The sequence below is a fragment of the Podarcis liolepis genome, assembly GCF_965112155.1.
Source record: "Podarcis liolepis genome assembly, chromosome: 2".
In the NCBI taxonomy this organism is placed as follows: domain Eukaryota; kingdom Metazoa; phylum Chordata; class Lepidosauria; order Squamata; family Lacertidae; genus Podarcis; species Podarcis liolepis.
In genome coordinates this window covers 85,761,057-85,780,755 of record NC_139555.1, presented here as the reverse complement: position 1 = coordinate 85,780,755, position 19,699 = coordinate 85,761,057, and the positions used below count along the sequence as shown (strand labels likewise).

General features: G+C 42.9%; 1 protein-coding gene across 6 annotated transcripts in view; it reads right to left on the bottom strand.

Annotated features, from left to right (window-relative positions):
* Positions 1-19,699, bottom strand: part of PLXNA1 (plexin A1) — a 299,945-nt gene that overhangs the window by 109,552 nt on the left and 170,694 nt on the right. For all 6 annotated transcript variants that reach the window (XM_083489159.1, XM_083489158.1, XM_083489156.1 and 3 more), the window contains exon 9: positions 6,301-6,415. In XM_083489159.1, the coding sequence (XP_083345285.1) occupies positions 6,301-6,415 (115 nt within the window). The remainder of the gene's footprint in view (positions 1-6,300; positions 6,416-19,699) is intronic.

The window sequence follows — 19,699 nt, the reverse complement described above, 5'->3', positions numbered from 1 at the left end:
GTTAGATATGAATTTCAGTATTTTCCAAATACGGTTTGCCGGATGGCAACATAGCTACGTGTTCTCAGTTTGCCCTTGGTTCAATGAAACTCAGGGGGTGGTTTTTCTCCCCTCATCCCACCCCACAAAAGGCAGGAAACTGTTTGAAATAGTGCATGCTGCCTAACTTATGAAGGAAGGTGATAATTTACAAAGCAGAAACCACAAAAATAGCCCTGTCGTTTATCAGGGACATCACATAGTGGCCTTTGGAACCACCAAAAGAAGGTGTCTGAAAGGTCACCTAACTGCAGCTGCAGTTGTTGACATCAAGGCTCTGCAAATCCATCCTGCATCCTCTCTTTGTCCATAGTTCCCCCTTTGTACATCTTGGTTGGTGTCATATATTTAACACACCCTAACCTCTAAGTGAAACAGTTCTGAGCATCACAGGTAGCTATGAACTACTTTCTCTAGACAGAGTGTTTCATGTTTCAACATGTCTCATCAACCACCATTTTAGATTTAGCCTCCAATTTGAAAGCAGATCTCACAATCAGAATATCTAAATTAGTTACAAATGCCTGTTATGTTCAAGTACCATGTTACCCTTTAATGAAACAACTATAACATGGCACTTGCCTTGAGTCAGGTTTGGCTTAGGCTTAACTCTCAGGTATGTTCTCAGTGCCATGATTCATCACTAGAACATGTGGAGAACATAATATCATACATGAATCTATGCTCTTCACATGAAACTCATTGTATGAAATGTATGAAAACATACATTTCACTCATTGTTCAGTTATTAACCCCAGTGCCCACATATCTAGAATCAGAGGGGAAAGAGGCCTGCCTTCTAGGAAGACTTTATCTCCAGCAGCAATATGATTAAAAATTAAAGCCCTGATAAGTTGATCACAGCTCTCTACCAGATCACCTTTGACTCCAAATGCACCAAAGTTCTCTATATGCATTCAACTATATTTTAGAGAGCCCTCTACAACTTCATTTAATTTAAATGCCCATAATGATGATGATGATGATGATGATGCCTTCCCCAAAAGGCAAAAGCCCCTGAGAAAATCAACCAAGTAGAAGGATGGATGGAACTGCTTTGGACAGGCAGTAGAATTTAACTGAAACATTCAGTAGGTGTTCACAGAATGTCTTTAATTTCCAAAATAATTGCAAACTGGGGTTTAAGTCTGTCTCAGAATACTTGTAAATGTCACCCTGATCCTAAACATATGAAGCTGGCTGTGGTCAGCAAGTGGTGACAGAAAGGAACTCTGTACATGTTAGAAACAATTCTCTTTTTTACTTCTCTTTCTAACTTAATTTTTTCCAAGAACTAAACACTGGAATTGAAAACAGACTCCGGAGCTACTCTACCTCAAATTACAGTGGTACCTCGCAAGACGAATGCCTCGCAAGACAAAAAACTCGCTAGACGAAAGGTTTTTCCATTTTCGATTTGCCTCGCAAGACGAATTTCCCTATGGGCTTGTTTCGCAAGACGAAAACGTCTCACGACTTTGTTTCCTTTGTCTAAAAACAAAGACATGTTTTGTTTATAAAGTTAATTTATTTTCCCTTCAATTTTTGAACTGCTCTTTACAGTATGTGTGACTTTAAAGAGCAGTTAATAAACTGTTGTTGTACCAAATTTGGCTTTGTTTGGACTTTTTTTGACCATAGGAACGCATTAATTGATTTTCAATGCATTCCTATGGGATTTCGTGATTCGCAAGACGAAAAATTCGCTAGACGACAAAACTTGCGGAATGAATTAATTTCGTCTTGCGGGGCACCACTGTATACCTCATTCCTGGGGAGTTATTTTCTTTCAACATGGGATGTCACACTGTACAGAGTTGACAGCCCCTGCCTTCACTACTCACCCAGCTCATAGTACCTAGACAGACAACTAGCCACTGTGGAATAACAAGAATTGCTGCTATACAAGGAATCTTCAAAATGTGCAATCCTCCAGAGCAAATGCAAGAAAAGCCAGTAACTGGTTACTTTATTGGGAGGATGCATTACATTACATTACATTATCTAAAAAAAAAACTCATTTCAACAAAAAGGCACACAGTGAGATTGTTCTGTTGTCCTGAGTTCATTAGCCAGTGCACTGTATTATTTTAGCACTCCTTGCTCCTTTGCAATCTAATAGTGAAACTCTGTCCTTGCCTCTAAGAATTGACAGTCAGGATACAAATGCTCATTTCTGCAGGGCAGGTGATCTGTCACTTGGAATCACTGATTCTCCTTGACAATTCAAACTCCACATCACATGAACCAAATCAGAAATGAAATAAAGTATGCATTTTAGGAAATGGGTGGTTTCCTCAGCTCTTATATTAATGTCATCCTTAAGGACACTGGAGGATTCACCATATATACTGTGGAAATCTCCATGTGTCTCACCTGCAAGGTAGCTTAGAAAACAATTGAAAAATCTGTTGCAATCATAACTCGGATTTACTGGAGGAACACTCAATCAATGCAGCAGAGAAGGAGTTAAAGATGTGCCTGAGGGCTGAAATGACAGACTAATAAAGATAAGAAAGGAAGAGGAAGGAAGGACCCCAGTGAGTGCAACAGTGACCTATCTGAAACAGACATTCTGGCCCGCAGGCTTCTCTCTTAATGGCTTGCAGACTGACTGTGCAACCAGGGTAAATCAAAAAAGGGTGAAGAAGCAAAATCCTCTTGGTGCGGAAAGATTTCTCTCCACTGAAGTTTCCAGAGCATCCCGTCACACAAAGGTCTCACAAGCCAGGCCCCTATCTTCTAAACAGCCTGGCTAACGTTTCCAGTCCAAGGGCCTCGCCGTCCCACTGCAAACCTTCTGGGGACCACTTGCCCAAGTTGGTGTGGCTGAAGTGTAAAGTGCACATGACTGAGGCCAACTTGAAAATCTTATTAATGCATATGATTAACTGGAATTAATGTTTAAAACATTAATTGAAATTAATTCATTGCCCTGGTATGGTTTGTTACAGTCACCAAAAACTAATACTGCTTGACTTTAATGGTCTGTAGCAATTATTATTCTCCCCCACAGCACCACCTTTAAACATTAATGAATTAATTGTCATTGCTCCCCCTGCCTGAGGCATAAGCAAAAGGGTGGAATGGCAACCACTTCAGTACAATTGATAGTCTACAATTCCCTTTATAAAGCACCATCTGTAGGGGCCCTGTTCTAGTACCTTTGAACTGAAATTCTCCTCTTTCTCTGAACATCAGCCTTTGGGTTTGAAGCTTAAAAGCCTCTCCATGAGATGACAACACCTCCCCCACTTCACTGTGTTGCAGCTCTCCCTCTCACTGGTGGCCATTGTTCAAATTTCCTCCCCATCATGGTCCTGGGCTGAGAGTCATGAGGAGGAAAACGGCACCTTCCTCACTAATGCACCATTGAGAACCTCTGCATAACACTGTCCTCAGTGATGCTCATAGCAGTGATATCATCCAAGCACTTACAGAAATCTCCAAGCGCTCCAGAAGCATTTGTTGCAGCAGAAAGCAGCAGCAGCTCAATGCAGAGACCCTAGAAAACTGTAGGGCCCTTTGTAATCCCTACAAAGCCCAGCCACTGACAGTTACATGCCCTGTATTGCTCTCATTATGTGTCAGAGCTGCTTGAAGATCCTAGCTCACAGAGGATCACGCTAGCCAGCGATCATTAAGTAAAAGTCTTTATTGAATTACAGTTTCCATTCTCACGCTGCTGCGCGCAACTCTACGTCTAGTAGCTAGATCGGCGAAGCTCCGTCTGAGTCTCCGCCCCGTGTGCACCAACTTAATATCCTAGCCTTGCTCCACCTTTTCCGCCTGACTGTTCTCCTCTGGGTCCCTCTACCCCCCGGGGCTTCTTCCTTCCGGGATTCTTCTGACGCTGACCCGGACCCTCCTGCCTCCTTGCGCCGGGCTTTAGGACCTGGTTCCCTTTCGGGGCTGCTTACTGCGCCGCCTTCCTCTGCATTTGAACTTGGCGCGCGCGCCCAACCTTCCACTTTCCTCTTAACCGTTTCTTCGCTCCCCGATGGAGGTGTGGCCACTCCTGACTCATGCCCTCCCTCCTGTGGTGAGCTGCCAGCGCTTCCCCCCTGGCTCCTTTCCTCTTCCCTGCTTCCTGGCGGTGACGCTGGTCCCGATTTCCAGCTGCTCCCCCCTGAGTCCCCTCTGGCTCTATCTTCCTGGGGTGCCCCCCTAGACTCCCCCCTTGCCCTGGCCACTGGTGCTCCTTTCTGTGAATCCTCTGATTCACTGGAAAGACTAGGAGATCTCGGGTCGTCGTCATCACTCATCTTTTCTTCTGCCTCCTCCCCTTCGCTCTCTGTTTCCTCCCTTGCCCGTGCCTCTGCTCCTAAACCCCTGACATTATGCCTTTAATTTTTGTTACCGCCAGTGAAAGCAAAATGTCTTGGGAGGCCTTAGGGGCCGTATCTGGACCAGGGACTGCAAGTATGTCACCACTATGACAAACCATAGTTTACAGCTAGAATGAGTCTTGGGCTCATACACTCTCCCCCTTCTCCTTTCATGTGGAGAGCAGGAGGCCCCTGGCAGCATTTACAGTGGAACCTTGGTTCTCAAACTTAATTCATTTCGGAAGTCCATTCAATTCCCGAAATGTTTGAAAACCAAGGAGCAGCTTCCGATTGGTGCAGGCACCCCAGAAACAATAGCTGACAGCCACATTGGACATTCGGCTTCCAAAAAAAGTTCAAAAACCGGAACATTTACTTTTGGGTTTTCAGTGTTCGGGAGCTGATTTCTTCGTCAACTAAAGGGTTCAAGAACCAAGGTTCCACTGTACTTTCATTTTCAATGAATTTTGGCTCATCATTGCATGTGAACAAGAGATTCTGGTTCATAACAAACTCTGAACAGTTTCAAAGCAAGCTAACTTCAAACCATGAATTGTGAAGCTGGCTTGCTAAACTAACCAGAGTTTGTTATAAACCATGACTCTTGGTTCACAGGCAACAGCGCACCAAGATTAACTGAAACTAAAAACACACTGCTGAAAGCTCTCCTCTCAACCATGTAGCAAGTAAAAAGAGTTGGTGCTAGGAGTAAGGTTATGTGACGTGTGAGCCCAAGGCTTGCCCAAGTTCGTTCCAGCACAACAATGGCACAACTTGACTTGCTAACCTGTTCTCTGTATCAGATTTAAGGAAGTTTTATGATGCTATTCTAAGCACACGTAGTAGTTCATTGGAAAGTAATGGGACTTGCTTCCATAAAGGGTCAAGATGCTTGATTAACATGGAGAGTAGGTTAAGGTCTGTCTTCTTTTGCTCCACTAAATGCCTGCCCAGCCTTTCTTTTACAACTTCAAAAGGGAGAAAATTCCACCACGTTTCCAAGACAGTTTCTTACACTGTGGAATTTCTCTTTCAGCCAGGCAGGTCTTCCTGAAGATTAGCCAAAATACTTTTAAACCATTACTTCTTATACTATCACAGACGGAACAATTCACAGAAGTGAACAGAATGAACAATTATTTGTTCTCTTTCTCCCACAATGAAGCCTGTTAACCTTTTCTCCACACCTCCAAGCCTTTTCTCCCATCTTGTTCCATAGCTAAACATACCATGGTCCTTCAACCAGCTGAAGGAGGAGGAGAGGACAGAGGGTGAAGAAAGAGCTGTGAATGGAGGGAGACACCTCCCCCTCCTCTGGACCCCCTGGGAAACACAACAAACCTGCTGCACCTGGAACTGGGTGTGGAGAGTACAGCTGAATGAGACATAGCTGAGGAAGTAGCATCCACCTTGATACCTGCCCATAAAAAGCAAGGGGGCTGAGAAGGAATGTCTGAAGGAAAATGAATTGATACTGATTGAGATATATCAGTAACTTTGTATTAATGTGATGTTTTAATATGTAACTGTGCATTTGTAATATTTTGTTTAAGATGTCTGTTGTTGCTTCAGTATTCTGTACGTCACTTGGAGATACTTTTAATATATTAAGCAGTATGGAAAGTAAATAAGCAATCAAAAAAAGCAATCAACTTTCCCCGTATGACCTGCCTTTTCTATTCTCTCTTACCCTTGTGGCTCTCTTAAATCATTTTCCACATTTTTGAACAGTGATGCCCAGAACAAAGCCCCATATACAAATTACCACAGTACAAAACAGGGTGGTGTTATTTTTTACTACCTGAGCCTTGGATCAGATGCTTTTATATGGTACAGGTCTTTTTGTATGTAGCATTGTTATGAAAAAAAGGGATGGGGGGAGAAACGAGAGGATCCACAATACAGAGTTGCAAAGGCAATCTTGGTAACTTACCTCAGACATGTTGACACGCCCTTCCAGAAAGGAACAGTCAGCGGCATTGTGGGTACAAATATGACGATATTTACACCAATGGCAAGGAAAGAATCCATTCACACAGGACAGGCAACTGCAAGAAAAAGAGGTCAAATCAGCATAAATATTTCTGGAAGTATCCCATGTAACAATTCAATACTTTGTTGCTGTTTAAGATACAGGATCCCCAAAGTTCCATGTACAATAAATATTGAGATCATTTATCCCCAAGTCCAGTGCAATGTTTCATGAGCAAGACGGAGGCAGGGGCAGCTTAACAGTACATGGGAACACTAGACAAAGATGAGAAATGAAAAGCTTGCACTGTCCAACACAGTTGGAGAGAAGGTTTTACGGAGCTGAGGAGTGGATTTGCAAGTATTTGGATATGGACATACCATACCATAAGCATTATGGTGCCCAGAAGCATTTCTCCAAAAGCACCCAACCTTTTTTGCTTTTTACAGCAAAACGTTCAGGATGAGCCAGGAGGGGGCAGGGCAGACTAGAATCTTGTGGGACTAGAACTCCCAGATCCACCAACTGGAGCCAGGTACAAAGCATGCGCACTTAGGACTAGAGAAGCCCGAGCCCAGAAATTTGTTCTGAGTACCATAAACAAACACACTGTCTTCCCACACACGAATTGTTACTATTGTTAAACAATGGTGAGTCAGAAACCTTCAAATCACCCGGAAATCTACCAGAAAATCCTGTACTACCTTCTGTTCACCCCTGCCTTAGAGTCACAGTGAGGAACTGGGAGAAATATCAAAGATTTGAATGTCCCCTACTGGGTCATCCATGTCATACCCTGCAGCACTGTCTCTTCAGCACCATGCAGGAGCAGCTGAGGTCACTACTGAATCAAAGATGAGAGCATCCCTAGGACTGCGGCACCGCCTCCTACGCCTGCATAAACAGAACGTTACAAACGTCACAGCTTAATGCTCTCATTCCTTAATCCCTGTGCCAACCGCCTTCTCCTCCTCCCACATTAGGCCCCATAATGCATTCCATGTGGTCAAATGTGCACCCCCTGTGACCTCTCCTCCTAACTTGGCAACGCCAGGATCCTTTCCTCACCATCCATTTGCATGTGGGTTGAATCACAGACTTTGTGAGCTTTATTTTTGGATTCATGAAAGGCAATTTTAATGAACAGAAGGAAAAACAAAAGTCCTCCACTGCGGGAAGCAAAATCCTTGAGTCTTAAAGTCGAGTAATTCATAGGAAATTTATACAGCGAGCAAACGCTTGAGTCAGATTAACATTTTGGGACTGTAAATGTCTTTCATATGCTTATGCAGCCACATACTGCAACTCCCTTCTTTTACTTCCTTTCCTACCCACTCACACTGTTTGTGTGCGTATCATATTCCTCCATTCCTTCTGGTCACAAGTTTTGATCCATGTATTTTCCTGGGGTTCTGATACATACAGTCTTCTCCTTCAATGCCTTGTTTATCTCCCATTTTCTCTAGTTTCTGACCTTGAACATCATTTCCTCAGTTCTTAAGGTCCTGCTCAGCAAATACTAAGAAGGGCCACGTTTTGAACTGTGCAGCGTTTGAAGCACCAGCATCATTGGCTATGTCAGCTGAGACACAAGTTAGCAGCAATCTAACCAACCCCCTTTTCTCCAACATGGAACAGCAAGGCAACTTTTGGCAAAGTCTTCTCCTTAGGGGCTCCAGCTGTTCACACTGGAGAAGTTGGATTCAGGAGCTCTTCCATTTTCAGTTGTATAGAGACAAACAGAGATTTCACTATTTTGCTATTAAGGAAAAAATAGTCTTCTTCCTGATTGTGGTGGGAGAAGATTTTGCAGCTAAGCCCAAAACAACCTCGTCTCTCCCTCTCCCACACAAAAACAAGAGAGAGAGCAAGACAGACAGACAGACAGACAGACAGACTCTCCCTCCCTTATTAGGGCATTTTCCTTCCTCTTTCAATAAGCCTTCTAAGTGGAGATTTTTATCTGTAGTTTGCTCTGTATTGGATATGAAATAGTTTTTTATATATGCAATTGTTTTAACTGTTCCAATACATGCAATTTGTTTCATACATGCTTCTACTGCACTGTGAAATTGCTTCAAGATACTTAATAAGAAGGGATTCATAAATGAAATGAAATAACAGCAACAACAAATGTGATTACAATTGTGTGAAGGGGTGGGGGGTAGTTAAGGCCACACTAGCTGTCCCTGTCCCTTCGCTGTATCGTCATCGCATACTCTCACCGCCTTCCACAATACGTAGTGGGGAAACTTTATTATCTCACTGCTCATCCCTAACTCTAGACCACTCATGAACAAGTGATAGAGCACAGCTCACAATACCAACCCTTGGAAGGCTTCACTTCTTATACCCCCTCCACTGAGAGACCTCTTCCTGTTTACTCCTACTCTTCCTGCTCCTTAACCAGTTATTGTCCATTAAGAGGACCCCTCCTCTTCTCCCATGACTGCTAAGCTTAGCAAGGAGCCTTTGGTGAGGGGTTTTATCACAAGCTTTTGGAAAGTTTAACTACGCAGTGTTGACCGGATCACCTCTATCCGTATGCTTGCCGAAACTCTCCCAAATAACTTTTAAAGGTCAGTGTGGCAGGACTTACCCTTGAAGAAGTCATGCTGGATTTCTTTCAGTAAGACCTGTTCTTCTATATACTTGTTAATTCTATCGTTAAATGCTTTCCATCAGTTTTTGTAGAACAGATGCTAAGCTAATTGGCCTGCAGCTTCCAGGATCCCTTTTGCGCTGTGGACACTGTTCCCAGTCGGTTCAAAAACAGTTGCAGGTCCTGGACCCCATTTAAAATTAAATCCAAGGTCACCAGCCTCCCTCTGATTGCTTCCATGACCCACTGTTCTAGGGCACAGTCACTCAGGATAGCTAGACAGGTTTCCTCTTTGTTATAACAACAAAATAATAACTAGGAGACTGCTTCTCCTGACTGCAACTCAGCCCACAGCTAATGTGCCTAGTCCACTTTATGTAGCTTTGCAGTGGTGAAATCAGTATGAGTTGAATTGCCAATTGTGCATGTAGCAAGCACAGCTCTGATCAAACATGCACACCACACTTGCTTGTGTCACCAACCTGGTTGTGCGAAGCCTAGAAAAGCAGGTATGTGATACTCTTGTAGCACCAATAAAAAGCAGCAGCACACTTTTCCCAGATGTACTTCTGGGACCTCAGTGACCCAATAACTTCTTGCTCTAGAGCTTCATGCTCTATTAACTACTCATGGCAACTTCTCATAGCCTAACACACATAAAGAATTAATAGGCTGCTTGCTGGAAATCATTTCCATGTTTCATTCACATATTCACTTCCAAAAAAAACCCCCAGCAATTTTAGTGGTACACACAAATAAATGTATTGAGACACTCCTAATGCAATCCATGTATATGAAACGGATGTGCTTATCGCCAGAGAAAAATATCAGAATAACTGGACTATTTGATGACAGACCATAGCACAAAGAAAGAGCACATACTTAAAATGCAGAAAAAGCCCAAAGATTTTAGGTGATGGGAATGAGCTCTGGAGAGTAGGAGTACAGTATGTTGGGCTAGATGGTAAACACGTCTGTCTTGGTACAAGGCAACTCCTTGCGTTTCTATTATCAACTCAAGTTGCATCATTTTGAATAAAGACTGTCATTGCCTGGTTTAGCAGACAAGTCAAAAAAAGTAAATATGGAAAAAGAGTGAACCATCCAACTCTGGGGCAAGAGATGAACATTAATTAGAAAAGGCTGGATCTGTGTCTCACATATACTTTATTTATTTTGGTTAATCCATACCCTGCCTTCCCATTCAGAACTACCCAAGAACCTAGTGCTTTCTCCCAGTGTTAAACCCAATGCATAGTCCCTTGATTAAGCATCAGACCAGTAGGGAAATCTGAAGCAGCCAGAAAACAAGCTTCATGTCACCCATGAGAACAGAAATCTATGGTGAGGATCAGGCAAGGATAACAGAGACAAAACTTTAAAGTTAAGTTTCAACTGGCAGTGTCCTGAACAATGAAAAATACCTATGGGGTACCTAGCATTATGCCATATCATATCAAAGCTACTGATCTTAATGCCAAGATTCTGTTGGTATCACTGGAATTCTCACATTCTTTGCAGGGAAAGAGGTGGCAACTTGTTCACCTCAAAATATGAATAACATATTCGTCACACATTCAACTCTGCATGCTACTGCCTCACGGAAGGATTAACATGCAACTTTAATACTATATCTGGAGATCTCCACAAGAACTGGCAACAATCCTTGGAATCATTCAATTTATCTGGGTGTAGAGGGGAAAAAAAGATAATCATAAACTGTTTTGGTGGGCATGCTACTTTAGAAACACTATATAAACTATATAAACACTATAAATATCCAGCCAAGTTTTACTCAGAGCAGACCCATTGATATTAATGAAGCTAAGTTAGCCATGTCTATTAACATCAATGGGTAGGGCTAGCATGGACTACAATCCATAATAAAGAAATAATTGTACCCATGTGGTTGGGCTTAATGCAACCGTGGTCCTCATGTGGTTGAGAGGGTAATCATGTGAAAATGAAAATGCATCACCCGGCACCAAAATGATCTGAACCCTGACATACCCTTTAGTCAACAAGACTGAATAATTCTAGGTGAAAAACGGGATATATCCTACTGATAAGAAGAAAGATGCAGTCAGCTCTTTCATATACAGAGGTAATTAGACTTCAGAGCTATATTCCCATCTTTGAAATGATGAAGAGAAGCTCTTTCTGTTGGGGCTCTCTCATTAAGCAGACAGTAGTCCTATGCAGGTACCACTGCTGCACCAATTAATATCTGTCATTTGTTCTGAAAGTTTATCATTTTATTTTTAAATAAATGTAAAAACAAACAAACTTGGAGCACAGCATGCCTCTGCTCAAAGGAAAAACAACTTTGAGCTTAGTTTATCGCCTCAAAGGGATCCAGTGAGATCCAGCGCACAATAAGAAGGCAGGCTCTTCAGTTTTCTGTTATGAGACTAACTTATTTCAGCCAAGGCTTTACAGCCTGTTTGAGGGGTTTATCCCCTATATCCATATGTCATTGCTGTCTGTTTATGTTTCAGTGGCAGGTTGTTTTGCAGCATGATACCATCTGCTCCAAGACTCTCTCTTCCTTGGGTGAGCACATTTTACTCTCATTACTTGCGGGCTAGACATCAGTCTTGATGGCGGAAACAGGAAATGCCCTTTCCCACAATACACTAAATGCTAGAGAAGAAAATGCACCCCCGTTCAAACTTGGTTTGTGTCTGTCAAAATAGGCTGAAACCCATGCTTGCTTGAAACAACAATAAACACCTAAGTGCAGGTACAATCCGCAGATCATTCAACACTGGTTCCCATAAGTACTTCATTACTTGTGTCTCTGACAGGCAAGCAAGGCCAGAATCTGAATGAACCTTACAGTTACAGTAACAAGGTGCAATTAATGAGCAGCAAAAGCTGGGGAGGGTACCACACTGGTTAATCTCATCCCTTGATGCTGCTGCCTGGTAAAGCAACACACACACTGAAATAGACATGTTCAAAGAATGTGGGAAGGAGTTCTCCACATATACCAATGCATGTGCTGGGTGCTCCTCCATGCGTAGAGGGGCCCTAATGTGGCCAGGGTACCTTCTCACACAGATAACCCTTTAAATGTACCCAGAACATATGGGGATTGACTGGGGAAGCATGGCTGTATAACCCCCTTTGTGTCTTTTCAATGCACAGCAGGGCCTTATAAACCACCCGTTATGAACTCCGGAGCAGAGCTATCCAGATGGACGACTTGTGCCAGCACATCTTCTGCTGAGCTGGGATGAAGGACTTCAGGCAGCACTGCCTCGACTGTGAGACTCAGACAGACATTTGTCCATTATAAACAAGGACTGTAAGAAAAGCCTTCTGGATCAGGCCAATGGCATCCTATTCTCACAGCGGCCACCCAAGATGCCTGTGGGAAACTCTCAAGCAAGACCCAAACACAAGAACACTCCCCACCTCCACCCTACAGCCTCCTGGAACTAGTATGCCCCCAACCATAGAGAGAGGGTATAGTCATCATGGCCAGAAGCTGTATACTCTGTTAACAGTAGTCAGTAACCCAGCTGATCCTGACAAATCTTGGGTTTGGATTGCTCCCTAAGAATCCCAAGCTAAACAAAGGGTTCGTGAGGATTTATTGGCCAGACAAATCTAAACTGAAGCAGGGTTTTGCACCTCAGTCACAAAATGGTACTCGAGGTCATGATTAAATTGTTTGTTTGGATTGTGAGCTGCATAGACAAGCGGTTTTAATTTCCACTTTTAATTGACTATTATATCTCAGATGCTCTATAAACAACAACAATGACAGCAGCACCTTTAGAGCTTTGGGGCCTATATTTTGAATCAATTAGGGCCACTTTTGTTTCTTTCCATTCTGCCATCATTAAACAGGCTTCATAGCATTGGAAATTGCCCTCCACGGATCTGGAATGTTGCAAATTAATGATGATTCTTCATCCTCGCACCAACCCAAGGACAGGTTAATGTAATTTGGCACTGTTCCAAACATGAGTGGTTTCTTTGGAGCAGCACTGTAGAAATAGTCCAAACTCCCAAAGCTTCATGGGATTTTTTGGGAAAGCGGAGGATATGATGCCATCTAGTGGAAATGAGTGTTAACAAATAAAGGGAAAGATGCATCATTTACAAAATTATGATGTTGCAAACATAGCTTCCATGGGCATTCTGGGAGAAACAGATAAAAAGAAGTAGCAGTTAAAAGGTTCAAATTATATCTCTTTCATGAAAAAGAACTTAAACTAGCAGGATCTCCTCTCAAAATACCATTCCTGTTCATTACAGGTTCAAGAGCTTCAGAAGCTAACCATTCCTACAACTGTGAGAAGAGGGCCACTTAAGGAAGAAGTAGACTGGTAACTTCTGTAGGTGCTGTGGGATGTTTGTTCCTTAAAAGTCCTGCAGTGGACTCTGCCTCTGTGGAGCTGGGTGTTTGTTTGTTTTTTGCAGAAGGAATTACTGCACACTGGTAGTTACAACGTGCTCTGGTTTGCAAAAGCTTTTTTGACCCACTAACCTCAATTACACAGTTGGGACACGGACACAGAGTATCCTGTCATACTGCAACTGCTTTGTTTGGTCTACTTTACTTCCCAGCAGTTTTGGCTTACTCTGCCATCTAGGTGATTCCTGAATTGCTCTAGAGTCCCTCACAAAATCATTCTATCTGCTTTATGGCTCTAAACTATATGTGGAGTCTAGAAAACTGCTTCTTGGGCACCTGATCCTATACATGTTTCTTTCTTCACATTCTCCTGTCCTACCTTTTGCTGCTCATTAATTTGCATCTCATTTCAGTGCCTGTTCAGAATGTCCCCCATCAATTTTCATTTGTCTACCAAATGCACAGAGCACATCTCCATGGTATCATTCAGGTTCCAAGTATCACATTGCAACTAAGAACACAAGAAGAGTCCAATCTTTTTCTCCAAGGCTTACTTGCATAAAAAGTAAGGGAAATGGTAGTGGAGACTGTAGTCATCTGACAATTGCTCCATGCAACAATATGGGTGAGCATGTAGACTGACTCAATGGGAATTATAGGGGTTCTATGCACTGAAACCAAGTTTGTCAACAGATGAAAGGATTTCTGAGCACCTGCTGTTTCTAAGCATCTTCATCGATAAATTTTAATAAAATCCCAGGTTTTTGCACAAACGTCTTGTAGAAAGTATAAAACAATCAACAGTTGTGCAAACAAAAGCTACCACCCAGTGTTGAAAGCAGTCCCCTCCCCCCTAGAAAAACAGGTGCTGGTACTCATCATGGAGTTGTTACAAAAAGTACCACAACAACGAAAAGAGGTGTGGGTACTGCGTACCCTTCAGTACCCCCATTAAAAAGCACTGGTTGAAAGAAAAGTGAATTCAGTACTGATTTTTGTTCCATGTTATAATGGAACTAACCAAGACCAAAACAGCCTCAGAAAATACACAAGTGTGCCCTTAATTCACAGTCTCTGACTAAAGCTTGAGCCCCAGTTGAAACAGTGCATTTAGAGCGTCATCTTAAACATGTCAACTCAATGACTTCAATGGGACTTACTGCCTAGTGTGTCTATGTAGGGTTGCAGCTCCAACTGCCTAAAGAAGAGGCATATGTCCTTGAAAATCTTTTAAGCTTAAGGCTACAGCAAACATTTACATTATCCAACAAACGGCAAGTGATATTGTGAAGTTAGCAGCATCCCACAACTTAACCACTGACCATTTTGAAAGCACAACTCTGTGGCCACTCAGTGAAAGAATTCTGAAGTCAAAGGAAACAGCCCATCTAGGGCAGGATGCTTTGGACATAGTCCTACGTTAGCTTCCAGCTTCCCTGCTTCTGTAGCCTCTGGAGCTGCCACTACTGCCACCACCACCTCCACCTCCCCATGTGCCTCTCTTACATTTATATTCCTATGGCCTGGAAAAGAACGCTTATCTTCAGCTTTAGAAGCTGAGAGCACTTCAGTGCTCTGGTGGGGAGTATGAACAAAACAGGAATCCACAGGGGCGAGATAAGCCAGGAGAAGTCTAAGCAAGAAAACAAGCAGAGGGAAGGAAGTAATATGGGAGAGGGAGGGGATGCAGAAAGCTTTGAAAGCTGACTTGGAAGAAAGAATGAGGACACAAGAGGAAGGTAAGAGCACTGGGGGAATAATACGAGTATTTTACATAAGCAATATAAGCAATTTTCGGTTCTGTCGTATTGGGTGCTACAAAGACTCTGTGAAGGGGCGAGGGAGCAGTGCGTTGCCTGAAGCAACATATCTATATACAAGCCAAGCCAGAGAAGGAAAACATTCAGAGAGGAAAGGGGCAAGTACTTTTACAAGCATATGTTAAACATGACAGCTGTACTGGAAAGGAAAATTACATACATGATGCATACTGATGGAAAAAGCATCTGCATAGATGGCTCTGCTGTAGAGGGTTTTAAGGATCTCCAGCGCTTCTTTTAAGACTATTTTTCTGTAGCGTTTCATTATACCTTACATGTGGCACTGTAGGACCATTTTGGATACTGCCTTGGGATATTTTTAGGTACTTATGAAACAATAAGTATCATTGTATTTTCTTCTATTAATTTTCATAGATGGAGGATGAAAGGTCTGATGAAGCCTTAATTAGTGCCAGGAACTAGCAGCAGGAACTGGTAGCATAATTAGCATGCATTTCATTCTCCCCTCCCCCCCCCCCGAATGTCCAAGATGCTGTCCCAGTTGATGTGAGAATATAGATAGTTCTCTTTATCTTTGCTGGGGATTTGTCCATCTCTCTAAAAAACAGGGCAAAATTATGCTGAATATGCTACAGAGTATGGTCCCAGTCAATCTGCAACACCATGTGCGGACTGAGAACATCACCCCTGAGCATAAACATAAAAGTCGTGTGACACATCTTTTATTTTACAGTCATACCTCGGGTTGCAATCGCTGCGGGTTGTGCGTTTTCAGGTTATGGACATGTCGAACCCAGAAGCACCAGAATGGGTTTCGGCACTCACGCATACACAGAAAACGCTGTGGGTTGCGAACATGCCTCCCGCACAGATCACGTACGCAACCCGAGGTTCCACTGTATTTTAATTATTTTTATATTTTATTGATTAAATTTGTATTCACCCAAAGATCACAAGATGGTTTACACTTTACAACATAAAAACACAAAAATATATAGCATACTAACAAACAGAAACAATAGCCCCATGGAGATTTATTATAAGCACAATCTATAAAACAGGGGTATCAGATGTTGCATCGTTCAGATACTGAACTACAGTTGCCATCATCCCTTGCTATTGAGCATACTGATGGGAACTGAAGTCCAACAGCAATGCAGATATTGGGGCAGATTGCCCTCAGGGCCCTTCCAATTCTACAATTCAATGTTTCTATGATTTTGGAGGGCACCATGTTGCTTGCCCCTGCTATGAGTGATATAACCAAAGCAGTAACAGATCAAAACACAAGCTCCTGTCCCTCTTGTCTTGCCCAATCCTTTACTCCCTCCTCCAAATCCAACACTGTTAGGGCCGAACACTGCTATGCCAGGTATGCTGGGAAATAATAGGGGTTTTTTTCCTGAAGTACTAGTGTAGTTTTTCTGGAGTGACTTGGCCAATGGGAGCAGCCATCTCCCCCCGCCGCATGCAAGAACATTTATGGGAATACAACACTACATTGTGACATGGGATCATTCCCATGAGACATTTGTCCCAAATTTCAAAGGGAGTGCCACTAGAGAAGTCAATCCTTTCCTTGAAACAGTGACAAAGCCTACTTACTTGTTCAAAAAAGGAAAAAGGAAAAGCTTGTACCTCTGGTGTTTAGAGGTAAGCCCACCCCACCCCTGAACGTTTTTGGATTTCGCACGGACATCCTACACTGGGGGGGGGGGTTTGATATTAACTCAATTAAAAATGAAATTTAAATTCTATCCTGCTTAAACATTTACAAGTGACGCATTTCAGACTAGAAGATATTCTTTGTGTTGCTTGTGACCTTTGCCTAGAAAGCCATGAAAAATCAGCATAAAAATCTTATATAAGAAGTATGTAAATCATATGTATGCCTCTAAGATGCCAGTTCATACTAATTTTATGCTCTGATTAAAAAAAACAAAACAATATCAGCATTATCTCATCCAGGCAGAGAGGGTTTTGGGTTTTTGGTAGTGGGAGACTTCAGCAATTGTTATCACAGGACTGGTTTTAAATCATCTTGTTTAGTTGTAAGTTTGTGGGTTTGTCAGCTGAGCTGCATCACTACAAAATCCAAGGGACAGAAAATGAATATAGGCAAGGAGCTTTTCTACTACTCTTTAAAAGTGGTGGAAAACCTAATGGTAACCAAGACATCTTGGGGCAGGGATAGCAAGTTATGTGAACGTTTAAGAAGTCATTATTCACTTGCCAGGAAACCTTGAAAAGCATACCATGTCTGCCTCTATTTCAAAAGCATTTTTCTTATAAAAATAAATAAATGCAACAAGTAGCAGGTTTGAGCAGAGACTCAAGAATGTCTTGAGTAGAGATGGGAAGGCTTGGGAAAAACCTGGGAAAACTGGGGGGGCAGGTTTTTTCCTGTTTCCCCCCCCCCCAAAGCCGTTTTTTCTGGGGGGAAATGGGGGGGGGAGGTGTGTGGAATATTCAAACTACATCAAACTGGTTTTTTTTCAAATTTTCTGGAAAAAAGCGACTTTTGGGGGAAATGGGGGCAGGTAAAAACCTGTTTTTCCCCCAATTTTTCTGCCCCCCCCGGCCTTCCCATCTCTAGTCTTGAGTAGCCCCTTCACCAACTCCTGTTGCTGCCACACAGTCCCCAGTGATGTATGAATTTGACATTCCTAATAAAAACTTAGTACAGTGGTGCCCCGCAAGACGAATGCCTCGCAAGACGGAAAACCCGCTAGACGAAAGGGTTTTCTGTTTTTGAGCTGCTTCGCAAGACGAATTTCCCTATGGGCTTGCTTCGCAAGACAAAAACGTCTTGCGAGTGTTCAGATTTTTTTCCGCTCCCCCCCTTTTTCTAAGCCGCTAATAGCCTTTTAGCCGCTAAGCCTTTAATAGCCGCTAATAGCGCTAATCCGCTAAGCGGGTTGCTTTGCAAGACGAAAAAACCGCTAGACGAAGAGACTCGCGGAACGGATTATTTTCGTCTTGCGAGGCACCACTGTAAGAAAAATCTATTTCATTCAAATGCAGCATCTTCATCCCCACTTCTCCATCCCTAAATTTAGAAACAGTAAGCTACTCTTCTCTTTGGCTACTTTTCCCTGATGTAGTTGCTGGAAATACGGTTATCCCTATATCCCAACCCACCCCCAGTGGCTATTCTTCCGCTTTCTTGCTTGTTGAATACCATACCCACACCCACACCCCAATCCCCATATTTATTTCTGTTCCAATACAGGCATGGCCAGATGGGCAGCCTACAGGTTGCACCCATCTCTGAACCTCCCAGAGCCAGATGAAAAGTGGCGCACGAGGAACTTCATGGGCTGCTTCCTCCTTGGAAGCACCACTCCCTGATCAACTTCTCTTGGAAAGCTGTTGTTTCCAATTCTGGCAGTGCCCCTCCTAAGGGAAAACGAAAGGCAACCCCATGGGACTCCACTGTATCCTCTTTCATTTTGCACTGTGCTCAGGTTGCACCCAAGCCCCTCACCATGTGTATCATAGTTTTGGCTTGGATGGTGCCTCCTTCCCAGTTTGTACTGGACACCACAACATAATTGTGATGGGCTACAACATAGGGCTGGTCTGTCCTGCATGTTCTTCTTCATGCAGCTGGCACGAGAAGAGAACAGCTTACCCCCAAAAGGCAGTTGAGGCACACAAGGGAACCCTATAAGGGACAGTGTATACATGTGGTTTTTAAAAATACCACCAGCACAGTATTTAAATAGAACATTTCCAATGTCTCCGCATTTTTCTGGCTGTGTGCCCAAAGCACACATTTGAAGTGCCTAAAGGAAACAAAATATGGCTTAACTCCTCCAAAGTATCTGCACATGAAGTGCTAGAGACTGGCCACCCTTAGAGACCCGATATTAGGCTCTGGCAGTTCCTCTGTTTCTATAAGCTCACATTAGATACAGCCCTGTATTCATACTGATTAATTCTTCCTCCTGCAAATCTAGTTATTTGAGCTCTGAGGATTTCTCTTTTCAGACGCACCTCTCCCAGGACATAGTGTATTTATAGTCTCTTGTTTCTTTTCTTCCTGGGACCCTAGCCTCCATCGCAAAACATCTTTCTCATCTGCCTTCCTAGCTGGAGAGCACAGCTAGTCTTTAGCAAGGTTGATAAAAGACACGAAGCTTAAAGTTCCTTTATCTACAAAGAGGACTCTGTTTCCTGGAGGACACTCTGAAGATGAAGCTTAAGCCTTTAACAAAGAGGATCACTACACCTGTGCATTCAGATTCTGGACAAGATGTGATTGAACCAGAGCATCAGAACCCAACTGGATCCTCTTTAAGCTGCCTTCAGTAACCACAAAGTTATCTCCATTGGAAGCACTTACAGGAGGACAAAACCATCACGATTTATTTCCCTGAAGATAGGCTATATTCCCACCCACAAACAGAATAGTTTGGTGAAGACAAGAGCAATTGTATGGTTGCTTAGTATCTCTGCCATCCCAGCTGTATTATTGTCCTGCAAACTATAGACCAAACAGGGACTGAAACCAACAAATCATGTGATAGCATGTGATCAACTTTCTACATGATATGGTGGGAGAGAGAAATCTAATCAAAGTGAGGGTTGCAGAAGATCCTGGCA